Genomic DNA, 19,064 nt, shown 5'->3' with positions numbered 1-19,064 from the left:
TAATTTTCTTCAATATTTTTTCAGCATCATCACCTAGGCCCACCAGAAGAATAACAAGTAAAACAATATTTTCTTCTTTCAAATATATCTATTATATGAAAATAAGGAACGCGTTGAAACAAGAAATAATTCTCTTGATTTCAGAAACATTTTTCACATGTATACAATTTAATTTTGATATTTTATAGCTACAAAAACCACCAGAAAACCCACCACAACTAGACCACGAACTACCACAACTACTCCCACTCCAACAACAACGGAGAGATCTACCGGATATGATGTCGTAATATTGCTTGATTCCTCTGTAGATCCTCGCACTTTCAATTTCATGAAAAAGTACGCCAGTAATCTTGTAGACAACCTGAGCGTCGATGATGAAGAATACAAAGTTGGTGTTATGCGATATAGCGATAACCCCGATGTACAGTTTGAACTTAACAGATATAACAATAAAGCTTCCATCAAGAATGCTATTAGCAGAATCAGATATCGGCGTGGCCGCACAAATACAGATAGAGCACTTGACGCTGCAAGACAGAGGATGTTTACACCACGAAAAGGAGACAGGGGTTATGCTAGAAATCTGATAGTACATATTACAGGTAACGATAGAAGTAATGATATTTATGACACATGGGCGGCAGCAGAGCGAGCAGAGAAAGACGATATCAACATTTATACCGTTGGCATCAACCTACAGGACTTGACTGAGATAAATGAATTATCCTCATATCCATTAAACACATATAGAACACTGATAAACACCAGCATGGACCAGCCGCAAGTGGATAGATCACTTACCAGTCTTGTTCGAACAAGTATGAAACTTATTTTTAATTTTCAGATTACATAAATGTACAAATTGAAAATAAATTCATTATACATTTTCCCAATGTCAACAGGGTACTAACATATTATTGTTTGGCATGCTAAAAACCACAACCTTATATATAGGCATTTACTACTTTTGCAGTCGATGTAGATGTGGATCCTTGGAGACCTCGACCCAAACCGACAACGACAACCTCACCAACTACCCCTACGACAACACCCAGGACAACAGGAAAAGACCTGATCTTTATGTTAGACTCATCAGTCCCCCCAGAGATCTTCAACTGGATGAAATCATATGTATCTAATATGGTCCAGGGCATGAATATAGACAATGAAGAATACAGAGTAGGGTTGATGAAATTCGGTACCAATCCAAGCCTAGAAGCCCATCTTAGACGATATCAGAATAAAGATGATGTTTTGAGAGCAGTTAAACGAATTGGATATTCACCAGGAAGAACAAATACAGATAGAGCCATTAATTATGTCCGCCGGAATATGTTTGCACCTTATAGAGGCGATCGAGACTTCGCTAGAAATATAGTTGTTCTTCTCACATCAAATGACAAGAGTGCCGATACGTATCGAACCTGGGCCGCTGCAGAGACGGCCGAGAAATCAGGAATCAACTTTTTTACTGTCGGCATTAACTTAAATGACACCACAGAAATTGATGAGCTATCCACGCATCCTTTGTCGACGTACAGGCATCTCGTTAACACTGATATGAATGACAGACAGGTGAATGACTCCGCAAACAGAGTTTTGGGATTAGGTGAGTATGTTTAGGGAAAGTTGTTTTTGGAGTGATTACTAGTATTTCATTTATAAATAAACAATTTTCAAAGCATCGTCTTTTTTTACTCAGAACCACATTTATGATACATGACATAACATACAACTTTTAAACAATGAATGAAAAGTAGAATTTAGTGACGTTTTCAACAAAAAAACCACGTTATAATTTTTGCAATTTACGAATAATTGTTCCTACAAATCTCTACTATTCATAATGATATCAATGAAAGTTTGCTTCAGTTTGTTTCCACTTTAATGCATTCAATAAATGTGAATTATGTATATTTCATGTTTCAGTTGATGAGGATATCGAACCACCAAGACCTCGACCTAAACCGACAACACCTCCACCAGTTACCACTCCAGAGCCACTGACGAGAGGACAAGATATCGTGGTTATCATGGATTCCTCTGTAAAACCCGAGCAGTTCCGGTCATTCAAAAACTTTGTTAAATATCTGGCGGAAAATGTGAACGTTGATAGCGGTGAAGTCCGAATTGGATTGATGAGCTACAGTACACGACCGAGTGTCCAATGGCAGCTAAATGCTTATGATAAAAAAGACAAAATAGTAAGTGCAGTGGATAGAATAACTTATAGAGCAGGGGATAGAAACACTGCTAGAGCAATAAATGAAGCCAAGACCTACATGTTCACCAGAAGGAACGGAGACCGAAGTTTTGCAAGAAATTTCATCATTCTTTTAACTGGTGAGAAGGAGAGCACCGATCGATATAAGGCTTATGAAGCCGCATATCAGGCAGAAAGAGATGGTATCAACTTGTTTACAGTCGGCTATTATCTGGATGATACAACAGAAGTAAGCGAAATTGCTACCTATCCCTTACGAACGTACCGTCATTTGGCAACTCGTGAGAGTGATCTTCTAGAAGTTCCTGGGATATTACAATTTGCACTGAAAGAGAGTAGGTTCTTGTTTTCTTTTTTAATGCTGCAGAACATCTGGTTATATGACCACACATTGTCATCCTGTGTTGTTTTAATTTTTCAGTGGGAGACACCCCAGAACGCGCACGCAGAAGACCTGAAAGACCTACTACGCTGCCTCCACCCACTACAACAAGAAGACCTGGGGGTAGGGATATTTAAATAACGTAATGAATACTTAAAGGAAATTGAAATATATACTATTGCAATAAAGAACTTTAATTTTTTCGTCCAAAATTAGACATAAGTTATTGGTGACAATAATTTGATTATTGTGATTATTCTTTGAAAAGTAAAATTCCATATTTTAAACAAATTGTCCTTGAGAGAATTTTTCATTCCTACATGCCTTGGTCTATCCATGAGTTCAGACAATTGAATTATTCACATGAGTGCTCTCAAATATTTTAAAAACAGCTTATACATGTTATTTTTATATACGTTTTTACTTAGTTTGCAGAGGACAGGGTGATGTTGTTTTTATACTGGACACTTCCGGTAGTGTGGGCCAAGACGGATTCCAGAAAGTCTTGAACTTTACCTATACAGTTATTTCTGACCTTGACATTGACAGCGGGAATTTCCGGGTCGCTGTTATAACATTTAGCGATTGGCCAAATTTGGAGTTTGACCTCTCGGAGTATATATATACTAGTATTACATATGCTGAAAACATATTTCATTCTGACGTTTGTAGCATGAAAGTTTCTTATCCTTTGATTTACTACGTTTAAAGCTTTAAAAATATTTATATTAAGTGTAAATAACCAACAGATGACAAATAGGCATACTAAACTGATTTGACATTCAAAAGGTGATACTATATTATTATTATTATTATGTCTTTCAGATATAGTACAAGAGCAGAGATAGAGAGTGCGTTACAGCGAGTGAATTACGTCTATGGATCAACACACACCTCCTCTGCTCTCCGTCTTGCCAGGGAACGGGTGTTTATATCCACAGCAGGAGACCGAGTTGGTGTGTGACTCTCATATTTTGTCAAGTTTATTATTGGTTAAGAAAAAATATTTACATTTGCAAATGTTTTTCTTTATATAACACTACTGAAAGCAATGCGTATCTATAGCTGTATGAATACAAGTACGGGGTCAAGAGGTCATAGATGTGCGTATGGATAAACGTTCGATGTAATTTCTCTATGACGTGATGAAGGGTCGACGCGCGTTCAGTGGATAACATACATGTCGTTGGGTTTTAAAAATAACGCATTTCACACGTTAAAAGTCACAATCAAGCAAATATTAAGTATAAATAAGTCACAAATGTAAATATAAGTAATAAGGTATCATTTTAAAACATATATCGGGCTATAAATACGGGTTGGTACGAGATTAAATTCATCATAGGGCTTTATGGAATTCAATCTCGTGACCCACCCATATTTATATCCCGATAGTTTAAAAATGATACCTTATTTCTTAAGAATTCGGCTATGAAGATACACTTAATACATCCACTTCTTTTCCCTATTTCTAAACCTTGTTTTTCTTATAGATGTCCCGAATGTCGTTATCACTATCACTGATGGTGAATCGAATATTAACCCTCAGGATACCATCCCAGAAGCCTTACTATTAAAGAGAACCGGGGCCACTTTGTTAACGGTGGCAGTAGGATACACCCATCGGGAAGAAGAACTGATTGGTCTGACAACGCCTCCTGTCAAGGAAAACCTACTCCGTGTAGAAAACTTTGATGCCCTGCATAACTTTGGTTCTACATTGGTCAATCCACTGTGCAATGGTAGATAATAGATCAATCATTCCTTGTTTGTCTGTTAAATGTTTCTTTTCGATTTTTTTTCACTGAAATTTAGATACCATTGCTTGTTAGAGAGTACCACAAAATTTAGTCCCAAACTTGGCATGAAGGGTTTCGGGATCTTTTACCTGCTTACTTTGACATGATACCCCAATTTATACGGTCTCATCCGAAGGATCCATCTCCACGTCCCGAAGACATGCAAAATAAGGATCAACTCCGTACTCCTGGACTCTAGAGCGTACCTTTCAACTGTTATCACTGCGCTACAAAATGGCAAAACATATTGCTGCCATTTAGAGCACTAACAACAATATACTTCTATTTAAAACTAGTTGTATCCAGTTTCAATAAAGCTATCGCTAACTCCAAATATGGAAAAATTGTAAAAGATTAGCTGCTTCAATCCCTTTTCATCTATGTCACCTACGGATTGAAATCTTGAATACTAGTACTTTAACAAAGGATACCAAAATAAGAGTCTTCCTTTGTGTATTATACGGATTATAACGGTTTAATGAGGCTGGGGGGTCAACAATTAATCACAAATTAACCACCAGATTTAACTTATTTTTTAGATACGGTATCTTAAGCTGTCAACTATCATTTGGCAAAGAAAAAATCCATACATTTTAGTTGTAAAATTTGATCATTTTCGTATATCTTTATATGGAGCTCTCCTTTTAAAGGAGATCGAAATAGTCTGAAAATGGCTGCCACCCCGCCACCCCCCCCCCCCAGCCTCTTTAAATAACAACAGAAAAATATATAGATTACCTGGTACCGTGCGTTACGTATTTCTTTCAACAATATTGCAACCTTTATATCACGTGTCAATTTTTTATAAGATGTTTCCATTATGACGTATTTTATACATGAATCTTTCTTATAGATGCAAACACTTGTTCCACGAAACCTTGTCAGAACGGTGCCTTCTGTATAGACCGCATTGGTTCGTATCAGTGTGTGTGTACAAATGGCTACCACGGGAAAGACTGTGACCAAAGTAAGGATTATTCTGTCGTTATAACACTCCAATAAAACATGAAAATCACAATACTGAACTGCTAACAAACCAAGTTACCAAGATGAATAATGTTTTGTCTGTATTTTGAATTACTCTTCAACTGATTTCAAGAAGCACTTTAAACACTAAAGTTATGCATGCTACTTCCATTTTCCCAAGAAGCTTTTTAAAATATCAAATTATATCAGCATTTTTTTCATATTCCTTTTAAGAATGTGGAAATCCAGCCGATGTCGTGTTCGTCATGGACTCTTCAGATGGAATCGGGGAACATACTTTTAGGCGTATTAAAGGGTATGTTGACTACCTTGTCCGAGAAATGAACATTGAAGAATGTGACATCAGGGTCGGTGCCATGAAATACAGCTCCTCGCCCATGATACAATTTGGTATCGGACAGTATAAGGATACGAATACTATTACAAGAATGGTTGACCATATTGGGTACACCAGAGGAAAAGCAAACATGGCAGGTGCATTAAGAAGTCTCCGAACGAATATGTTCAACGGTAATGGAGACAGACCAAACGTGAAGAACGTAGCTTACCTCATAACAGACGGGTCTGTGGAAGTGAACGAGGATACGACAATGCAAGAGGCGGAATTAACCATTGGATCCGACATTCAGATTGTCCCCTTAACAGTAGACATGCATAGGCGAGATGAGGTGGAAAGCATCGCGTTGGCTCAAGGGATGAAGGCAATGGAAATTCCAGATGAGGCCAAGCTTTATGAAATGCGCGATGAGGTTTTGGATCCAATCTACGACAGTGAGAAGTTTTTATTTTTAGCCAATTTATTGCATTCCATACATTTTTTTAAATTTTTGCATGTACTTCAACGCTAGTACTAGTTGATGGGAACGACACGTTGAAATATATATCTACTAATCAAGCTATTCCCATCGGTAACTTTTTGTATCAAAAATATATGTTTACTATGTTATAAAGCTGTCACTTACCATGGATTTCTTTAATCAAAGGTAATGACTACTGCGCCGACAGTCCTTGCAGAAATGGAGGGAATTGCAGGAACAACAATGGGGGATTTCTTTGTGAATGTAAACCTGGCTTTTCCGGAGATCTGTGTCAAAAGAGTATGAATTAGTTTGAATAACGTTCAGTTTTTGGGATCACATAATTTTATTTCTCCAGAAGTTACAGTTCGCTCTGACATTTTTTTTTTATTTAGGATGTCCTTCTACGGGAGACATTGTTTTTGCTGTGGATGCCTCTAGATATGTAAGTCGGAAAGAACTCAGGGATATGAAAAAATTCATGAAGCAGCTCGTCCGACGAATGGCTTTCCGAAGAACTGGTTTCCGCGTCGGAATTGTCCAGTTTGCTGGAAGCGCTATGGTACGACTTGATTTTAGGGATGGTTTGAAGAAGAGAAATGTAAATTCAGCAGTCTCTGGAATACGGTAGGATGTTGGCAAATGAAAAATTATGTTGCGATATTATTTGACTATATATCTATCATCTTCAGACAATAAAATTTTTCTTTTGCATTTGAAGACGTCAACGTTCAGACCCTGTGCCTATGGAAGCTCTGCGTAAAGCAAGATTAAGGATTTTCGGAACACCTTCTGACCGTTCTAATGTACAGAATACTATTATCTTTATAACAAAGAGCATGCGCAAGGAGAGTGAACTAATCAGAGAGGCTGGAAAACTAAAAATGGAAGGGACCAATATCATTGGAATTGGTACAGGATTTAATTTGTAATAAGCCTATCTACTTTGATTTCTTTGAGATCAGTTGATGCAAAATAAGCGTTCTGCCTGTTCTATATTTGAATATCATGGGCATGTATCCTTTATTGTGTGTTCTCCTTTCTAGGAATTGACTTATCGGAGTCAGATAAAAATTTCCTGAAGACTGCTGTATCGCCGCCGATGCTAGCCAACGCACATTTCCTTTCAAATGGCGATAGCTTGACAAGTCTCACAGACACTATTATGACATATCTTTGCAATGGTACATCTGAGATTCTTATTCTAATTCACAAATGTGACATTTAAACAAATATTAAGGGTTCATTGCTTTAAGGTTACAATATGGTTATATCTGATTTTTTTTCTTTTTAATACTCCCTACAGAGAACATTGCTTGCAGTGACAACCCCTGTCAGAATAACGGAACATGTACAAGTTTATCGAGTACGGAATACACGTGTACATGTACCAAAGGATTCGCCGGAAAGAACTGTGAAGAAAGTAAGTCCATACTGAATCATATAGGCAATAAAAAAGAGTTCTAATGTTGTTAGAATAGGAATTAGTGTTGCAGCTGTTGCAAAAAAAAAAAAACATACATAACACACGTAGTGTTAATTCCCATACTAAAGAGGACATTTTGTTATTTATAATATTTATTGGTACAAATAATTATCTAAAGTAGTATAAAGTCGATTAAGCATTGTATTATTGTTGTATATGTTTCAATGATATAAGGAGCACTGCTCAAGAAATGTGTACGGTTAATTTGCTTTGGTATATGTGAGAGAAAAAAGTACTCACTGTTGGATTCAATAGGCTAGTTGTTGTTGTAATGCATCGTTTGATTGTCTTTTTAAGCTAATGGTAATGTTGCTGACATTGCCTTCCTTGTGGATGCTTCCGGGAGCGTTGGAATAGACAATGTGGACCGAATGAAGGAATTCGTTTACTCCTTGGTGGAAAAGATTTCTATTGGTCAAACAGACAATCGTGTCGCCCTTGTCTCTTACAGCTCGGAGCCTCAAATGGGGTTCCATCTCAACAGCTTCTATACCAAAAAGGAGGTTATGAATGCAATATCAGCCATGCAGTACAGGTACGGAAGTACTAATACTGCCGCTGGACTGAGAATGGTTCGACAAGAGATATTTAACCCTAATAATGGGGACAGACCCAGTGTTCCAAACACACGTATGTATTAATTTAGCGTATTCGTTCAAACTACATGTAGTCAAATCATTACTAGTACAAAATGTATATACAGAAATTGCAATTCCACGTGATTAATTTTTATTGACAATTGTGGGCTGATTCTGTAATACCGGTAATCACCAATACCAGTAAGATCAAAAAATAAGAATAAGGCAAAAAATTATTAGCAAAACTCCTAAAGCAGTCTTACATATAATATAATGTTCTGTTTTTTTATATGTTAAGTAATTTTGATCACGGACGGCAACTCAAACATTAACGCTGATGACACTGTACCCGAAGCTCTGCGGTTGAGGGAACAAGGAGTTCATGTATTTGTTGTCGCCGTCGACTTTTCTGGAGACATGGAAAGACAGGAAATAGACGACATCGCCTCTCAGCCAGCGTCTGAAAACGTGTATTGGGTCAATGATTATTCCGCACTTCCGGGTGTCGGGGGTACTATTTTCAACAAAATGTGTTCACCAGGTAGATTATTTTTTTTAAAGTTTTACATTCTACAATGACATATTTTAAATATGGTTCCATACTTCAGGACGCTTTAAGATACGATACGTGTAATAATGGAATATTTTACATTTCCTTTTCTTAACGAAACTTCACTAAATTAGAGATGTTTGCAGCAGTATTTTAATTTTGTAAGGTGTTAAAATTTTCATTTCCAATTTATTGGAAATTCATGTATTTTAAAAACGGAATTGCGTTGATGAAAGCTTTAAAAGCATTAACTGTAACACCCAAGGTTTACAGAGGTGTCACAATTAATTAATTTCAAAATTAGTATTTTAAATGTAATTGTTTTGAACATAATGAAAAGAGAAAGTAAACGAAATATATTTTTTAATACTTTCATAACAAAATGAACATCGGTATTTTTTTTTCTTTCTATTATAATATCACACGAGTTAGAAAGATACATAGCAATAAACCCATATGAAGAATTCTTTTTATTCATATGTAAATTCTGAGATCATAACTATCTTCAAACGTATTCCAGTTTGACACAGTTCGTGTAAAAAGTCTTTTGGGTCTTATGCAGATTTTCATTTCTAAAAGTATAGATAAATTTAAAGTGTTTTCTGTATTTTTTAGACATGAACAAAGACATATGTGACACCAATGAAATAAAATGTAAACATGGCGGCCGTTGTGTGTCTGCTGCTGTCACCGGAACTTACAGGTGTGACTGTATCCCAGGATTCACCGGGGCTCTTTGTGAGATAGGTGAGCACTGTTCATAAAATGAAGGATATTCTATCAATTTCATATACTTTGCAGGCTAAGAATGAAATTGGAAAACTCGCTGGTTTGTAGTTGGATGCTATTTCTTGTACTAATGAAAAAAAATTAAAATGTCTGTACCACTTGGGAAACAAAGCACATAATTACGATAAAAAAAACAAAACATTGAATAGGTCTATCTACACCGAAATATTACCGATAATAAGGATAACTGTCACTACGTACTGTTTGCACTACTTTGTTAATATTTCTTATATAAGTAAACATTTTTTGTACTGTCGTGAATTTAAAAATGCATTATGTCCCTTTATCTAGTTTCCTTTAAAAATTTCCAACAAACAAAATCAATTTGTGTCACCATTTAAAATCCATTCAATCTCAAATATCCAATTTCTCGTTTCAAAGGAAGTCACACTTGCAAATTTTTATATGTCATAATTTTTCTCATTAAAATGTTTAAGATATTTCCATTTTAAATATGCGGTTTGTAGGCTATTCTACATCTAACAGGTAAATCGATTTCTTTCTCACAAAAACGTATATTGGGACTGAACACATTAAGACAGTGTATAAAGTGCCTTGCTGTTTAATTTTTTTTTTCGCCTGTATTCAATGGCCCGGAAAATTTGATAAACGGGTTTATATCGGCTATAAAGTCAGATTAAAAGGCCCCTTGGTTATCTGAAAATATCGAGTTCATACAGTTTTCACAATTGTGTGAATTATTTCCTCTATTCTTTTTTAATACATATAACAAGCATATTTGGGCATATTTCCTTGTAAAAAGAAATATTACTAATATGTATCCGACAATGATAAATACTTGTTTTTAAATCTTAAAGCATTAATCAGATTTTATTTTTTGTCAGTTGTACATTATTATTGTTGGCTGTATAATTTTTAAACTAAATAATTTCTTGTAAAGTTTCTTGCAGTCGGTTATATACGTGAAATAAAATACCTGGTTTATGATGGAATGTATTTTACATCTTGGGTACTGTATACTTTTGACAACTATTCGTACCAGTTCCTACAGTGTCTCTGTTTACCGGGTCGTGTAATATATCCAACAGGGTTTTATGGGCTTATACTTATTCTATGTTCAGTATATGATGCAGGTGTTGCACATATCCTCAGATTCTGGAAAAAACATCATAATGATTTTTTCTTCTTTTGTCATTTAAATCGTACATTTAGTTACATGGTTTTTTGTGTTTAAAACTCAAGATTTACCACTATGGCATGTTAAATAAATGAATTTTTTAATCAATTGATAGCTTTGATTTTTTTTCCAGGTGACTATGTGAGAAGTAAAATTGTTTTTTAAAAAAAAGAAATAAGAAATGAATTTTAAAAATACTTTGAAAAAGTTAATTTACATTCCCTCGGTAAATAAACATTTAAACAAAACTTTAATAGATTAGTAAATAACATCTTGGTCAGTCTATTTCCTTTAACATTCTTTGGTATCAATCACAACAGCATGTCTTCACTTCTTTTAATTTCTCATTCATAATATATATAATATGTATTGTTTTCAAACATTCTGTTTTATATACTATCTTTATTTAATTTTAAAATACGCTATCTTTTGTAGCCTGCCCAAGCAGCTTCGATATTGCCATAGTAATCGACTCTTCTTCCAGTGTTGGACGAGGAAACTTCCGACTGATCAAGAATTTTACAAGTTCCGTCGTGGAAAAGATGCACAAAATTTCCAGAAACAACAGGTTCGCCATGATCACCTTTAATCAGGAAGTGAAGGTCGTCTTCAGTTTTAGTCGTTATTCTGCTCTGTCCGCCATGACTACTGCGATAGAGGGGGTGAGGTACAAACCCGGGGGTACCAACACGGCGCTAGCACTGAGGGCCGCTCACGGTCTTCTGCAGAACGATTTTGGCGCCAGAAGGTCAGCCAAGAACGTGGTGATCCTAATCACGGACGAAGGGTCCAATATCAACGCCACTGAAACCCTCCCGGCAGCGAGGGAGTTAAAGGAGGACGGTACCCACGTCATTGCTATAGGAATCGGTCTTGACACCGCTGGGCAACTGGCGGCACAAGAAATCAAGGACATCGCGTCCGCAGACGACAAAGATCTGATCAAACTGAACAGTTACAGTGCCTTAAAAGGAATTGAGAGTGACGTCATTAATCAAATGTGCGAATTTGGTGAAGATGATGGTAACTAGCATTGTAGATTATTTTAATTGTCATTCCATGTAGGGTAAATTTAACAAATTACGTTCGTTTTGTAAAATATGAATCTACGCAGCAGTTGTTTTGCAGCATATTTTACATGGTTGTATTATATAATGTATGATACAGAGCCAAAATATACACGTGTTTCAATTCATATTTATATCGATGAATTCTTATATGTATCTAGTAGTATTTATGTGAAGTGCCATTTGATATATTCTTTTTAGTTGTTAAGAAGTCTTTGTGCACAACTGTTTAGTTACATCAAACGTATTCTTTTAATATTGTTACATATTTTTTTACTGACTACATGTAACTATAAGTATTAAAGAATGCATGATATTAGAGTGGGATTTTTATTTATTGTTTTGTACCATTTAGAAAAACATTTTAAGTCCAACGAATGGTAGAGAAATGAAGTTTCGCAATAATGTTCAACGTTGTACTATATAGCTTTGTAATAAAATATTTTTTATGACTTGTATTTTCCGCTTAAAAATTTGAATGACTGTCTAGAAGAAAAGATGCTTTAAAGAAATCAGGAAACGATTCAGACCGTGTTGGACATGAATAACCGCCATAGTGACCTTTCTGGTGGTCTGGTCACCTGGATCAGGACAACAAAAGGTGACAAAGACCGGTCGGCACATCAAAGCGTCAATTAAGGTACATCAAAGCAGAGAAATGTCTAATTGGTGACTGGATATTGGCAGACTCTATGCTGTTAAAGAGATGGGATGTCCCGTTATAGGAATTAGACGAACCATGATCAAAACCCTTTCAAATCCGTTTTTGAACATTTGCCTTCAAATGCATCCGGAGTTATAAATTGGCACGATTTGTCAAAAATCTTCATTTATTTGCACGTTTTGCTCTTTTTATCAATAAAAAGTCCTGTCGCTAAACAGAATTTTCTGTTTGTTTTAATGCAACGTGCACTTTCGATTGTTATTAGGTAAATTGCTTACCTATAGCACGGGCCTGTGATGTTTACTTAAAATTCCTTAGCTGTCACTTAAATAGACCACTTAAATCATAACTTTTCATTCTTGAATTTATCCAAACACGATTATGCATTAACAGTTAGACCATAATGTGAAACAAGAAAGGGCCAATACTTCAGTCGTCAATCAATGGTAAATATTTGCAATGGCGAAGAGAAGACAAGTGCTTAAAACAAAGCAGGTACCCCCGCGACATCCGCCCCTTGTGCAAGCTGTGTGTTTAGATCTGCAGGAAAGCTTACCGCCGTGGACTATATGGTTCCATCTTTAAAATGATATCCCAAAATCAATACTCAAAGTATTTTACGAGCTTAACCAGGCCGAGGTAAAGTACAGAACCTAAACATTTCGTAAATTTAACACGAATTTTCTTATCACTGTAAATTCTGAAGGCCTTTTACGAACAAAATCCTATTGATGTGGTTCTTCTCATAAAATTATTTCTGAATTGAATAACATTATGAGTGTAACGGTTACCAGGAAAATAAACCCATATTTATTGCTTAGATGTTTTGATTTTGATGTTTTTTTAAGTCTACTGTAGAGAATATTGAGGACACCACAACAAAATATATGCTTTCTTAATACATGTATACTTATGAGGCCTGGAGCCACATAATTCGTCTGGAGAAAACAAATGAAAACAATTTGATAAAATAGTTTCTGTATATTTACATTATAAATTCATATAAACAAATTATCAAATATGTCATTGACAACATTGCACAAAATGTAGTCCTTGATGAAGCACCAGACGTCTTTTGTGAATTGATCACTGTCGAAGGCGCCTTTGTAGTGGTCACTACTTCCTCTGACGTCATAATGAAGAGGCATTGTTCAACATGGATGTTTTTCTCAGCAAATACTGGATTAATACACACATAGTATTGCGATATCGGCTGTAAATTGTCTATAACATGACTTTCCTGATAAGCGGGTAAAAAGATAGGCTGTGAGTCGAAAGGACAAGTGTTCGAATCGACACATTTAATAATCAAAGACCAGTACATTTGAAGTCCTTTCTCATATGGCCAAGAAACATTCACAGACCGTGACTGAACATGAGAGAGTGTTAGATTCATTGAAACATAAATTTCTCTGTTGAAATTAAAATTCTTAAACTTTGACAATTTATTGCACTCTAAAGAAAAACGTCCTAAAGAATTGAGGGGTCCTATGAAATCCTTTGAATCAACAACGGTAAATTTATTTTCACTTATATTGAGTTCTTGAAGGTTTGTTAGGTCTTTCAGTGCAGCATTTACTATTTCGTCTATTTCATTCTGAGCTAAGTTTAATACTTGTAGATATTTCATGTCTCGCACCATACCATGTTGTACTTTAGTAAGTTTATTTTTGGAAAGATCCAGTACAAATATGAATTCATTGAAACTATCAAATGCTCCCGTTTCTATGCGTGCTATTTCATTAGCGCTTAAATCCAAATAAGCAATCCTCTGCACTCCACGAAACGAAGACCTCCAGAGCTGGGTTAACTTGTTGCCATTCAGAAGCAACTTGTCGAGAGATAACCCAAAAAACGCACTGTCATTGATAAACTCGATATTATTTTCGCTGACGTTCAAATTCAGTAAGTGTACCATATCCCTGAATGCATTGCTTTTCACAGCGGATAGTAGATTAGAGGATAAATCCAGATCCTTTAGACTTCCTCTCACGGGATCCAGATCCGATGCCCGTAACAGGGAGAGTCTGTTCTGGCGTAAACTTAGCTGATTCAAATTTACAAGTCCTCGGAAGGTGAAAGACTGTAACGTGCGAATTCTGTTACTTGCTAGAGATAAAACTTGTAAATTTCCCAGTTGTGAAAAAGTTCCATCGTGGATGTATTCTATAAGGTTATTAGAGAGATCCAACACCCGTAATTTTGAGGTCTTTGAGAATAACAAAGAGGGGATTTCAAACAAATGGTTGTCATTCAGATAAACTTCCTCCAGATACGTTAGATTTTCAAAGCTGGTATTATGAATATCCTCAATTTTATTATTGTCCAGTCTTAGAATTTCCAGTTCTCTAAGTGACGAGAATAATCCAGAATTGATAACAACTAATTTATTCTCTTCTAGAAACAACTTTCTCAGATGAGTCAACGGAACGAAAACCTTCGGCGATATGCTTCCAATGCCATTCCAGGCAAAATTTACATTGTTCAATTGAGGATGGTTTTCAAAAATCTTGTCTGGTAGGAATGAAATACTGTTTTGACTCAGATCTAAATATGTTGTTGTTGTTGGGGTATTCTGTAAAACCCCTTCCAACTGGTTGGCGGTTAGTGCAGCATTGTCACAATAGGTGTACATCTTCTGATGGCAGCGACATGGCGGGGGACAAGATGCAGTCTTGGCAACAATGCAGAACAAAATGGCAGCGAAAACAACATCAAAGTAGCACACCTTCATCTTCTGTTGATGGTGTTGGCATTTTTCGTTTCACCTTCAAGAACAGAATAAATTCATTTTGTACAGTTGCAAAACACAAAAATACACCTGTCTTTTTTTAACAGTTAGAGATTAAAAACTAACATTAATGCGCAGACACATTTGTGCAATAAAAGAAATGATTTTATGGCGTAAGATAAGCCGAGTATTTAAAGGCATAAATCTTAATCGAAAAATAATGCAAAAATGTGTTTTATAGGAATATCCTGGCGCATAAAAGTTAAATATTAGTGTTAACTTACAATTCAAGAGGTTTTAGCTTTATAATGCTGCACGAACAATGTACGACTGGAATCTTCCCATTAAGAACAAAAAATGGAAAGATAAAATAAACCCTCTAAAATTTTTCTACAGGACATTAACAGATAAGAAGTTAATAGATTTAAGGGGTGACAAAGGACATGACAAAACAGTCCTTCATAAAGAAAAACCTTGCTAAATATCACAGGTAGTTGATAATTTCTTCTAAAAGCGAAACCTTTTCTGTTTGAGCCGAAGCATTTAACACGGGATCCATTGATATCCTTTTAACAACTTTCTTTACTCAATTTTCAAATTAATTGACCATATGTTCTGAAACCTGTGTAGACAACAGACAACATTTTGGTTAAAATTAATTGGCAGTTTTAGAAACAATGACAATAACAGAAGTTTCAAACGATTTTACCTGACCCTTCTATCAGGAAATAGCCGTCTAGTCTCGTCATGGATAAACAGTGTGTAAGAGGAAATAGATAACGTATACCATGTATACAAACATTATGCCCTATAATGAATAATTCAGAAATGTTCTGGGTTTCTGCCACCTAATAATTATGAGAAAAACATGTTTCGAATTTTAAAGTGCAATTGGGCGATGACACAGTGTGTAATAAATAACAATTAAGTTTATTGATTAATGGGGTAAAGGTGTAAGTATGTTGTTAATGGGCCCTCGAGGGTCACCCGAAGGTTGGGGTTTAATTACCAGATACGTTTAAATATTTAATCCGAAAATCGTCCACCCGTACACTAGACATGGAACCAGAGAAGTCCAATATCTTTATCTGGTCATAAATCGCGAAAACAAGAGACATTATGGTGGAAACAAATTCGTGATGACTATCTTTGGTCATATCAGATGGTGTCAATTGCCAATGAAATCGGAGAAAAAAGATTTACTCAGGCGTGTCGAGATAATCACTTGATCTCAATCTACAACATCGTGATTAATATCACTTTTAAAGATCACATTTAAACAATATGGTATTTCATCTCGGATTTTGACAAGTTTGAAACACCAATTACTTTATCAAATTCTTATGATTTAGTATGGTACCATTCATTTTTACAAACCGAGTTTTCTCTCATTATGTTTTGCAAGGATTTTAGCTCTAAAGTGAAAGGCCACTCCATCCCCTTAAGAAAGTTCTATTGTGATTTCCTCTCTTTTAACAATTCTGAGATCGGTCTTTTTTCCATCGCCGCTCTTGTATAACAACCTTCAATATCACTTTGAGATAGAAGTATTAGACAATATTCATATGTCAAACTCTGACTAGGCTCTCTGGGGTCCCGTTCAAGGCTTCCACATTCCGATATTACCATTTATATACAGCAGAAAACGAAAAGAAAAAAACATTCAGAGGTGTAATGGTTTCAATTGTATACGTCTGCGGCAGCGGAGCACTGCACAACAAAAGTCGGGTGTTCTGAGGCCCGTGCATGCATGTCGAAATAAGATTCGATAATTTAACTTAAATGTTTCCTTTATGCAAATCAAAGTATTTTTAAAAACCCTTAAAGTATGTATAAATTAGTCATAAAAAGCTTTTATAACTAACCTTGATTGTGACATAGAAGACAAATCCCTAGACTCCTGGAGATATTTTCTGTTGCTTTGTCAAGTTGCACGAACGAAGTACACTGCAATGAAACAAACACACTGTATAAATATTAAGACCCCCTCTATATAAAGTGGTCAAATATATCATAAAAATTTAATTTATGATTCGGTTAATGGATAAGACAATATTAAACATGGTTTATTTACAATCACTTTGGGTCAATTATCCTTCTTTCGATCCGACTGACAAGTTTATTGACAAAATGATTCCTAGGTGTGAAAATCTATATCAAATATGGTGTCTCTTCACCCTTTAGAAAAAGTGTAACATGTACACATTCATAGCAGACGATAAGTATAAATTTATGTTTTACCTAGGGAAATATTTAATTCTCAGATGTTGGGTACAAAACAAGTTCTAATCAAGTTTGTCCATACTTAATGGCTTTGTTTATACCCACGGGTTTGCCATTGCAGGCCATAAAAGTACCCCAACTGTAAACTTACCTGGAAACATGCAAAAAAGCGAAGGAAAAAAAATGTTTAGAAAAATTACCTGTGAACGTCGTAAGATGAATTCATGTGGCCGTCAATCTATGCATTAAAAATGTCCCCCTACACTTCTAACAATGTGATTTTACATTCAGCAGCGTTGTAAATGCCATTCAGGATTCAAGAAACTTCATCCAATGCGGCCTCACATTTCCGACTGAACTATAAATAGTGTTCATATACCTGTGCAGGGTTTTAAGCATGGTAAACACTTGCGCTGCTATAATCCAACAATATTTGACTTTCCAGCTTTGTCTGTGGTATATCCGCGTTTCTCATTTAAATATCTATTTCGCCCAATATTTACATATATATAAAACAACTAATCTGGCTAATCCTTTTGACTTTAAACTGTGACTTTCTGATGTAAATCTCTATATGGGCCCATAAAGTTTAATATGATTACGTATTAACTTTTATATCTTTCTAGCACATACCTGAATTGGACTTTACGCGTTTTTTGCTTTAGATCCGATGGACTTGTTTCTAAAGCTCTACACCGTAGAACAAAATGAATTAATAATTCAAGTAGTGTTTAAAGGACAATGAATTATTTATTTTTCTTTTTTTTTTAAGGATAGCATGATAATAAAAGAAGCATTATTATCAAAATTTAATTTCACGGTCAAATTAAAGTAGTCAGACTAATTCTTAGGGCTCATATATATTAGATTTTAAAAATGTCTCTAAAAGAAATCTTATGGGAGCAAAGACATGAAAGAATAACAGTTGCAAACTACATAAGAACACGTTTTGAAAGAATTCGTCTTCAAAATTACTAGAATAGAATTAAAATAGAATTATTAGCAAAAATGCAAATTGACATAAAATCCAAGATTTTTTAGTAGTTTTATTTGATAATTTAAGAATTTTATTGTCATAGGACAGCCTGCTAAATAATACGAATTACTGTTAGCAATGTGTGTTCGTTGTATTTCACATTCTCTGTATAAGAAAGAAGTGCAATTTATACTATTCTCATGCATGCATGATGCCCTCCCTTCGATCTTGCTCCCCATTGCAGTTAAATACTAAATAGATATATATACATGTTATATATAATAAATTGCAGATACAGTGCAGCATATAATCTTTAATTCTTTTTCCATATTTATAATCAATCTTGGGCTCTAATTTGACAATAAATGATATACAGTGTATGCAGTTGTATATTTCTTGTGAGTTGTTTGGGGAACATTCCAGAGTTTCTCATCAGAGATATCAACTACGTTCAAACAATCAATGTCGAACAAAACAGCAAAAAAGATAAAAACTTAAAGCCTATAACAGTAAAGGAAAACATGGATCTTAGCTCAAGACGTACATTTAACATGAGTTCTTTGAAGTTAAGGATAAATATCAACGAAATCATTACAATTCCATAAAATCTATACTCAAGAAAATCCACGGAGCGTCAGGTTATTTGTGAGAAACTTTAAAACATTTAGTT

The 19,064-nt window shown here is 35.2% G+C and overlaps 2 protein-coding genes across 3 annotated transcripts in view; one reads left to right on the top strand and one right to left on the bottom strand.

The window, feature by feature from the left end:
* Positions 1–12,258, top strand: part of LOC134233990 (uncharacterized) — a 79,238-nt gene extending 66,980 nt beyond the window's left edge. Inside the window, 19 exon segments of the mRNA XM_062716049.1 lie at positions 25–57; positions 189–821; positions 977–1,612; positions 1,933–2,562; positions 2,649–2,732; positions 3,038–3,224; positions 3,435–3,565; positions 4,103–4,351; positions 5,262–5,375; positions 5,609–6,166; positions 6,379–6,492; positions 6,588–6,819; positions 6,914–7,104; positions 7,239–7,376; positions 7,499–7,615; positions 7,976–8,308; positions 8,555–8,797; positions 9,422–9,553; positions 11,169–12,258. Of these exon segments, the coding sequence (XP_062572033.1) occupies positions 25–57; positions 189–821; positions 977–1,612; positions 1,933–2,562; positions 2,649–2,732; positions 3,038–3,224; positions 3,435–3,565; positions 4,103–4,351; positions 5,262–5,375; positions 5,609–6,166; positions 6,379–6,492; positions 6,588–6,819; positions 6,914–7,104; positions 7,239–7,376; positions 7,499–7,615; positions 7,976–8,308; positions 8,555–8,797; positions 9,422–9,553; positions 11,169–11,764 (5,351 nt within the window). The 3' untranslated portion in view covers positions 11,765–12,258.
* Positions 12,259–13,387: 1,129 nt separating this feature from the next.
* Positions 13,388–17,756, bottom strand: LOC134233992 (leucine-rich repeat-containing protein 15-like). 2 transcript variants are annotated; one of them, XM_062716053.1, is made up of 3 exons: positions 17,619–17,756; positions 17,061–17,142; positions 13,388–15,232 (listed from the first exon to the last, which is right to left on the bottom strand). In XM_062716053.1, the coding sequence occupies exon 3, from the start codon at positions 15,196–15,198 to the stop codon at positions 13,450–13,452; it is 1,749 nt and encodes a 582-aa protein (XP_062572037.1). In that variant the 5' UTR covers positions 15,199–15,232; positions 17,061–17,142; positions 17,619–17,756; the 3' UTR covers positions 13,388–13,449. The 2 variants fall into 2 exon arrangements, with proteins under 2 accessions (XP_062572037.1, XP_062572038.1); XM_062716054.1 differs by lacking the exons at positions 17,061–17,142; positions 17,619–17,756 and adding an exon at positions 15,905–17,001.
* Between the last annotated feature and the right edge of the window lie 1,308 nt (positions 17,757–19,064).

Source organism: Saccostrea cucullata, unplaced genomic scaffold (assembly GCF_032062105.1).
Source record: "Saccostrea cucullata isolate Sc308-1 unplaced genomic scaffold, CSIRO_AGI_Scuc_v1 ctg81, whole genome shotgun sequence".
Classification (NCBI taxonomy): domain Eukaryota; kingdom Metazoa; phylum Mollusca; class Bivalvia; order Ostreida; family Ostreidae; genus Saccostrea; species Saccostrea cuccullata.
Note: the sequence above shows the minus strand (reverse complement) of the source record. Positions and strands in the feature narration are given on the sequence as shown.

Excerpts from the sequence above, each read along its gene's own strand:
- LOC134233992 (XM_062716053.1), bottom strand. The coding sequence starts at position 15,198 with ATGAAGGTGTGCTACTTTGATGTTGTTTTCGCTGCCATTTTGTTCTGC.